Source organism: Zootoca vivipara, chromosome 4 (genome assembly GCF_965207765.1).
Source record: "Zootoca vivipara chromosome 4, rZooViv2.hap1.1, whole genome shotgun sequence".
Classification (NCBI taxonomy): domain Eukaryota; kingdom Metazoa; phylum Chordata; class Lepidosauria; order Squamata; family Lacertidae; genus Zootoca; species Zootoca vivipara.
In genome coordinates, this window is record NC_142587.1 from 102,619,412 (window position 1) to 102,628,075 (window position 8,664).

At 52.1% G+C, this 8,664-nt stretch overlaps 3 protein-coding genes across 3 annotated transcripts in view; all 3 read left to right on the forward strand.

The window, feature by feature from the left end:
* The window catches only part of LOC148686099 (uncharacterized), a 580,325-nt gene that overhangs the window by 474,735 nt on the left and 96,926 nt on the right, over positions 1-8,664 (forward strand). The window lies entirely within an intron of this gene.
* LOC118078417 (uncharacterized) overlaps positions 1-8,664 on the forward strand; it is a 295,133-nt gene that overhangs the window by 119,027 nt on the left and 167,442 nt on the right. The gene's annotated exons all lie outside the window — the stretch shown is intronic.
* LOC118085591 (olfactory receptor 52L1-like) lies at positions 6,247-7,191 on the forward strand. Its single transcript, XM_035116422.1, has one exon. The coding sequence runs from the start codon at positions 6,247-6,249 to the stop codon at positions 7,189-7,191; it is 945 nt and encodes a 314-aa protein (XP_034972313.1).

Sequence of the window (8,664 nt, forward strand, 5' to 3'; positions counted from 1 at the left end):
GGTTTTTTTGGGGGGGGGGAGTTGGAGGTTGTTTCACTGTTGCTTTGCTGAGGGTGGAGACTCCAAGAACACACTGCTTGGAGGAGTTTGTGAGGACAGACAAACCGATAACTTATGCGCTGCTGCAAAGGAGTTTTGAAAGCAAGAAGCGAGAAGACCCTCTCTTGGGCTCAAGGGAGAGAAAGGCATTGCATTGGACTTGATATGCATAAATACTACGACGGCTTGTTAATAATTGCCATCCTGCAAGAAAAGAGTCATATTCAAAATGATTCCCAGCAGCTGATTTGCAGGGTCTGGACCGCTAGTGGCTGACCAGGAGCAAGATCCTGGGGTCATAGGGAGAGCTCGGTGGAAATGTGGAAAAGACAAATTCCATTCTGGGAATCCTTAGGAAAGTCACGGGAAATACAATGTCTGATATCCTAATGCCATTACAGTATACGGCTAGAGGATTGGGAGGCTGGTCTGGAAGATCTCTGAGGGTCCCTTCCAAGTTTGTGACTTTGTATCTCTGCGCTTAGAATCGAGTAGAAGGAACCTAAGGAATGGCTCCCACCTGTCTCTTTGCAAGAAAATGGCTTTAGCTAGCCCAGCTGTCTACTGGTAAGGAAAAATCCTGGGGTGAGGGTTTGCTCGTTGGGGTGCCATGCCCTGCGGGTCTCTCCTGGCCAGCAAAAGAAGGAGTGCCCAGCCAAGTTAAAGAAGCAAACAGCAGTCAGTAGACCTGACCTTTATTTGTTGCAACAAGGTTCAAACACACAAAGAGTAGGAACCCCGAGCATGGGGTTGTGTCAACTTTTAAGACTCCCCCCCCCCCATCATAATACACTTCCAACAGCATCATCAATACATCACAAATACTGGTATGTCACAAAGTAGGAGTGTTTGGCAAGCAGAAATATCAGCCCATCACCCACCCCTCTCTATAACCCCAGTTCCTGACATCTTTTAACTACCCTCTTCCCCAAAGACCAATGATAGTATTTATACATCCCCTTAGCTCAGCGGTCAGCAAACCTTTTCAGCCGTGGGCTGGTCCACTGTCCCTCAGACCTTGTGGGGGGCCAGAGTATATGTTTTTTTTTGGGGGGTGAAGAAATTCTTATGCCCCACAAATAACCTAGAGATGCATTTTAAATAAAAGAACACATCCTACTCATGTAAAAACATGCTGATTCCTGTACCGTCCGTGGGCCGGATTTAGAAGGCGATTGGGCCGGATCCGGCCCCTGAGCCTTAGCTTACCTACCCATGCCCTAGCTTCAGGGCTTCCCTGTGTTTCTCCTTTGAAAAGATCAGGATCCAATCCCCCATCCTGATGGGTTTCTGCCTGGGGTATGTGCTGCCCTTGATCGCCTCCTGCCTCCTATTGTGAGGCTAAGTTCACACCTTGTGGAGGGGCAAGGAGTATGAGACCTTATGCTGAAGGGATGATGGAGGCAGGGGGAGCCCAGGATTCCCCTCTTCCAGAGGAGTCATTAGCGATTATTTGATTCTATATTGGATGGTCAGCAAGATACATGGAATCCCCTTCTTGCTACAATTTTATAGGCTGCTTTTCTGAGCCTCTTTGCTCTTGTGTATGTGACTGGTGCCTGTGTCAACGCTCATTGTCCTGGCCTTAGTTGGAGGCTGTGGTGGGGTCTTGGGATTTTGGGGGAGTCGTTTAACTGCCCCCTCCTTTCTGATTTTAACACTACCCACATAAGCACCCGCAGAACACAACATCCATCAGGAGACTTCGTTTGGCCAGAATGGAGTATACTCTTCTAGAGTTAACGCTAAATACATAACAACTGGAAAATGAGCCCCCATAGTGGCTAGACGGCCTTGGAAATTTGTGCCTGGGGCTTTTTAGACTCATCTACCCATTTAGTATCTGAAACCAAAGGAGCATATTGGTTGCCAGACAATATTTATTTCCAGCCTTCCTACCCCACTGCTTTGGCTCCAGCACAGAGGAAGCCAGTCTCTTGTGTCTCCAGCTTCCAGCTCAGCTAATGCACAACTCTCTCTCGGGCTCTTGCTCTCCTACCTAGCAGCCAGGTGAGGTGGGAGGGGGGGACAACCCCCCTAGAGCCTGGGTTGCCCCTTCCCTTAGCTGCAGCTCTTGCAACCCAGCTCATTCTTGGGGGGTGCTGGGGAGGACACTCAAGTGGCCAGAGAAGGTCCTTGTCTCACCGAGAAACTTGTCTGAGCAGTCCAGCCATGCGGATCCTCTGATCAATTCCGACCCTCCCTGGTTACAGAACCCCCAAGAATTAGCAGGGACTTGGGTCATCCTCCAAACCCGCAAGGTTATTTCTGCAGCCACTGTCCCTGCCAGGCTCTTGACCCCTCCTCACAATAGCAAGATGTGACCAGTGCTGCCCCCCAGACTTACCCAGGGTTGGAGCCGGGGAGGCAGGAGGACAGCTTCCCCATTGCAGGTGCTCTTTGCCTCTTGCAAAAGTGTGCAGGGTCCAGAGGCATGTCGTTTATATCCCATCCTCCTTACCCCCTCCACCTGATCCTACAGGTCCACAGCCCGGCCGTGGCCTCGTGGGATTCGCTACAGGGGGGGGGAGCAAAAGAGCTCACAGCTTCCTTTCTTCCCCAGGGGGCAGGACTGGGCATGCATGTTGTTTAACTACTCTTGACGGTGCTTTTTTTCTTTAAAAAAATGTGTAGGGGTACTCTCATTTTGACTCAAGAAAATCACCATTGTTTAGCTCAAATCGGGGAGAAGAAATACAGTAAATGGACAAAAGTGCAGAGATTCACAAAATGTTTAGGGCTATGCGCCCCCCTGCGTCCCCCCAGGAAAAAGCACTGGCTCTTGTTATATTTACAGTATTGAAACATGGTTTGTTGTGTATTGTTATATTCACTGTTGTTTTCCTATGTGTGAAATTGGTACAATGTTTTGCTATATTATCATGAAATGTCCTGCAACTTGGGTTTGCAATTTTGGGAGAGGGGAGACTGCCTGTTGGGGAGCAGGCGGGCTGAGAGCCCCCCTAGATTTAGAGGCCCTAGGCTTCAGCCTACTTAGCCTATCCATAAATCCGGCACTGTGATCACTCCAGGATACTTTTTACACCATCAGATCAAGGCGTGTTTGTCTTGTCTGATTCGCTGCTCCCTTTCATTGTAACTTGGCTGTCTGAAAACAGCCTCCCTGTACTCTGCTGCTTTCGTTTCAAGTAATAAACCAACCTTCCTTTAATTCCTGGTGCGTGTAACTTAATGTATGGCGCAAAAGGTACAGGATAAGCACCTCTTCATCATGTGTGCCTGTTTAACTCCAGCAGAAGTTCCTAAACCTCTTGGGGTCATACGCCCACCTCCCAACAATGCTCCATTTCAGGAATTCATGCCTGCCTTTCCACTCAGGCACCAACGGATTTGGCAGGATCTTAAAAGCACTATTTCAAAACCTGTCTCTTTTCCTGCCGCTACATAAAATATTGAGCCCAAGAGAGGAAAGGGGTGCAATGCAGCACCTTTTACGAACAATAAAAGAGGTGAGCCTCAAAATGTGACAGGGATTTCTGGCGCTGCTTTTTGGAATGAGAATCAAAAGGTGCTGCGCAGAAACACCCATTTGGAGAACAAGACCTATAGGGATCCACCTGCGCAGGTTCCGGGTCCGGATGCGTAGAGGACGGTGCTGAGCCCCAGGGACAAAGTGACACAGAGCCTCTCTCTCGGCTCTGGTCTTGGTCCTTCTCACTTCCAGCCAAGGCAAAGATCCCTGGGGCAGATCCCACCACAAACCACCCATTCACAAGGAAAGGACTCTCCCTGCTAATGGCCTCAATTAAATATGGCAGATCCAGGCACAGCTTCTCTTCAACTTCAGTTGCTAAAAGTCAGATGTTACACTTCAGGTTTCTAGAATAGGTGGTAAACAGCTTCGCTCCATTTCCGTCACTTCACTCTCGTTCCTTAGTTATCACAGTGAAATACTGTTGACACAGCCCAGCTTCCTTCACAGCTCCATACTTTGGTCCGTGAGCGAGGGGACCCTTTTCCTTGGTTGCCCACCTTCCCCCCAAATTATTTTTATTAATTTTCCAAATTATTACAATCAAACCAAATAAAATTAATACAATTTCTTAAAATCAGGTTTCCTGCTGAAACTGCACAGCTTCCTTTGCGGCTTAATATTTTGGAGACCCCAGAAGGAGAAGAGCGTCTTCCCACAGCTTCTCCCTCCAGTTTCACTTCCATCTGAATACTCTCTCCAGACCCTCAACATGGTCTCCCTCACTAAGCTGTGAGGCTCCTTCCTCTGGCTCCATAGATCTTCCCCCTCAACTCCGGGCTTTGCACCAGATGAGCCTTGGGGTCCCTTCCAACTCTACCATCCTCTGTTTCTGTGGAGGAGGGACTCCTCCTGCTCAGGCCTTCAGGAATGGTGGTGCTCTCTCCTGGATGGTGGATCTCTCCTGGGGCCCGGACCCCCCTGCACCTCCGAAATCTGCCAGCTTCTGCAGCTTTGTTCTGAGGCGACTCCTTCCCCCAGGCCAGTGACATCGATCCCCTGAGTGATCCCTGATCCCTCACACAACTCTCTCACGCAAGGGAGTTCCAGCGGAGAGCAGCTGGCAGAGGGGAGGAGGGCGTCCTTGGAGATGCCAGTGCAGAGGGCACACGGGCACTTAAAGTCACCCCAGCATCACCACCACCACCAGCAGCAGAGTCGGGCAGCCTGACCAAGGTGGAGAGACTGAGCGGGAGCCTCAGAGCTGGCTGGGATGTGGTGGCGGCTTATGGGCAACAGGTAAGCCTAGGAGGGAGGCTGGAAGGCCTGGGGGGGCAGGCTCACGTCTCAGAGAAAGAGGCCAAAGAAGAACAGAATCACAGAATGGGAGAACTGGAGGGGATCCCCCAGCATGGGTGTACCCAGTGAGGGGCAGGGGGGGCAGCTGCCCCCCTAGAAGCAATTTTTTAAATAAAATGGTTATAAAGTGATGAAACAAGGAGGCTAATATTTCCCCCCTGCAACAAGGCACACACTCCTCCTTCCTTCTCCCCCCCCCCACGCTCTTATTCACTCCTTATCTTTATATCCGATCTTAATCCTTTCAGGCTTTAACTGCTAGCCTGTCCTGAGCAGTCAAAGTCCCCCCCCCCCCGGCTTTGATTTCTAGCCTCTCTTAGCCTTTCCCTCTTTTGCTCTATCGTCCTTTTTTTGCCTTCCGATCCAATTTCCCCCCCACCCGTTCCCTTTCCCATTCCTTCCCTTCTACCCCCAGGGTCATCTAGACCAGCCCCTGCCATGCAGCGATCGCAGCTAAACGCTCCCTGGCTGGTGACCACCCATCTTCCCCTTAAATGCCTCCAAGCCCACCCCCTTCCGAGAGAGTCTGTTCCACCACCCAACAGTTCCTATCTTCAGAAAGTGATGCGTAATGTTCAGCCAGAATCTCCTTTCTGGTAGACGGAAGCCATCAGTTTGAGTCCTCCCCTCTGGAGCAGCCGAAGACAAGCTTGCTCCACCTTCCAGGGCTCTTCAGACACCTGAAGACGGCTCTCGGGTCACCTCATCTTCTCTTCTCTGGGCATCCCCAACTCCCTCCTCCCTTCGTCACAAGGATTGGTTTCCAGGCCCCTGACCACCCTTCCCACAAACCTTCCAGTAGTTGCTCAATATCTTCCTTAAACTGGACACAGAACTCCAGGTGGAGTAAAATACCTAAACACTTCTGAGCCCTCAGCCTTCAACGAAATCAAGCTCAGGGCAGGGTGGAAGCACAATAAGATACCCCCCTTGAAACCGTCAAGATCTCAACATGGGCGTAGCCAGGACGGAGGTTAGGGGGAGAGGACCCCCACCTGCCATCATCCTCGGTCTGGCTGCATCTAGCAGATTCAGAAGGAAATGTCTCAACAACAGTTGTTTTAAATGGATTTCTTTTTGCCCCAAGTGCTCAGAGAATCCTGTCAAAACCTTTCTACAATTTCTCCTTTGTACTTGATTTAGGGGGGAGCAGCTGCCACCCCTGCCCCCTGGCAATGGCCATGAATCTCAATCCCATGCCCGCCCACCCCCCAAATCAGGACTCTTGATAGCTGCTAGCCAGGATGATGGCTCTTCTATGACTCCAAGCAGGAAGCCACAGAAGGAGAGAGTTGTTCTTGTGCTTGGATCCAATGGTGGACTAGTGGGTCCCCTTTGGCCTGATCTGGCAGCCTCTCCCAGCTTCTCTCACCATCCATTCTCCCATTTGCTTCTCCCAGGTGTCTGGAGCTGCCATGACGACCGTGGGCAACATCAGCCTCCGGCCCCTCACCTTCCTCCTGACCGGCATCCCTGGGCTGGAGGCCTCCCAGCACTGGCTCTCCATCCCTCTCTGCTCCATGTATGTCCTGGCTCTGCTGGGGAACTCCTTGCTCCTGGGGGTCATCAAGCTGGAGCCCAGCCTCCACGAGCCCATGTACCTCTTCCTAGCTGCCTTGGCCGTCACTGACCTGGTCCTCTCCACTACCACCCTTCCCCAGATGCTGGCCATCCTGTGGCTGGGGCCCTGCACCATCAGCTTCCATGCCTGCCTGGCCCAGATGTTCCTCATCCATGCCTTCTCCTCGGTGGAGTCGGGCATCCTGGTGGCCATGGCCCTGGACCGCTACGTGGCCATCTGCCTTCCCCTGAGGCACTCAGCCATCTTGCGGGCGTCCACCGTGGCCAAGGCGGTGCTGCTGATCTTCCTCCGGGGCCTGATCCTTGTTGCTCCCTTTGGCCTGCTCCTCCGCAGGCTGCCTTTCTGCGGCCACAGGGTCATCCTCCACGCCTACTGCGAGCACATGGCGGTGGTCAAGCTGGCCTGCGCAGACACCACCGTGAACAGGATGTATGGCCTCTTTGTGGCCCTCTTTGTGGTGGGCCTGGATGTCCTCTCCATCGCTCTCTCCTATGCCCTGATCCTGCGAGCCGTCTTCCGCCTGCCCTCCACTCAGGAGCGGCTGAAGGCCCTCAGCACCTGCGCTTCCCACAGCTGCGTGATCCTCATCTTCTACGTCCCGGGGCTCTTCTCCTTCCTCACCCACCGCTTTGGCCACAGGGTCCCCCACCAGGTCCACATCCTCCTGGCCACCCTGTACCTCTTGGTGCCGCCCATGCTCAACCCCATCGTGTACGGAGTGAAAACGAAGCCAATCCGAAGCAGGGTGGCCAGGGTCTTCTACGGGAGGGGGGCTTGAGGTCTGGGGGGAACAATCCGGGAGGGTGGCCTGCCCCAAACAGTCTTTACAGCATAAGGAGGCTGCCCCTGAACCACACTAGCTCAGAAGACCCCACAGCCTCCAGAAAAGGGCAGGTAGAGGCACTTTCTCAGTCTTAGTGTCCCGGGAAAAGTTAGAGTTTCTTGGTCAGGATGCTTTGGTCCTTGGAGAGCATCTGACACAAGGACTGTGTGACCTGCAATGCAGAGGAGGAAAGAGTTCAGAGGAGGTCAGTCATTCCTCCAAAAATGGGGGGGAAAGGGGGATACTGTTCCAGCTGGGCAAAGGAGGACCACCTCCTGGAACTTCCACAAACCTTTGCAAGACTTGTTCATTTCCCATTAAATAAGGATTTTGAAAGGCCTACGCAACACCAGAGCTTTGCTCTCCAGACTGAGCCCTTTGCCTTGCCTGGGTCAGAGCAGGATGCGGCCTGAGGAGGATGTCCCTTCTGATCCAGGTTGCACTTCCAGGCATGGATTCCTAGAGTCCTAGAATTGTAGAGCTGGAAAGGGACCCGAGGGTCATCTAGTCCAACCCCTGCAACGCAGGAGTCATGGGTGAATAATCCCTTGCAGGTGGCCATCCAACCTCCTCTTCTCCAGGCCAAACAAACCCAACTGCCTCAACCGTTCATCATCAGGCTTGGTCTCCAGACCCTTGATCCTCCTGGTCGCCCTCCTCTGCTCACCTTCCAGCTGCTCAGTATCCTTCTTGGACTAGACAAAGGTCTCTCTGGTCTCAAAAGGGTTTGAGATCAATTCAAGGAGGAGGAGCCAGTGCAATGGCTGGACTAGGACCTGGGTTTGAATTCCCACTCAGCCATGAAGCTCACTGGGTGCCCTTGGAGTCAGCCTCACCTCCCTCGCAGGGTCGTTGTGAGGAGGAAATGGGGAGAAGGAAAACCATGTAAGCCACCTTGAGATCCTTGGAAGATCAAGGTGGTATATCAATATACGGTAATAAATTAAAAAATATAAATTAAAAAATAAAATGGAGATATTCCATATTTGGGGGGGGGTTGTACCTCTGAATACTCCTTGCTGTGTCTCTTTGTGTGTGTGGAGAACAGGAGAGGGGCTGCAGCCTGAATGGGCAAGCCAAGTGTGGTGTAGTGGTTAAGAGCAGTGGACTCGTAATGTGGTGAACCGGGTTCGCGTCTCCGCTCCTCCACCTGCAGCTGCTGGGTGACCTTGGGCTAGTCACACTTCTCTGAAGTCTCTCAGCCCCACTCACCTCACAGGGTGTTTGTTGTGGGGGAGGAAGGGAAAGGAGAATGTTAGCCGCTTTGAGACTCCTTAGGGTAGTGATAAAGAGGGATATCAAATCCAAACTCTTCTTCTTGTGCAGGAACTCAGAAGAAGGTGCCACTGCCTTCCACTCTGGGTGGCCTCCTTCAGATGTTTTATAAAACTCAGGAAGTTGCTTGAGAGCAGTACATGTGAAAAGGAT

Bases quoted from the DNA above. Each gene is read 5' to 3' on its own strand.
- LOC118085591 (XM_035116422.1), top strand. From the start codon at position 6,247: ATGACGACCGTGGGCAACATCAGCCTCCGGCCCCTCACCTTCCTCCTG.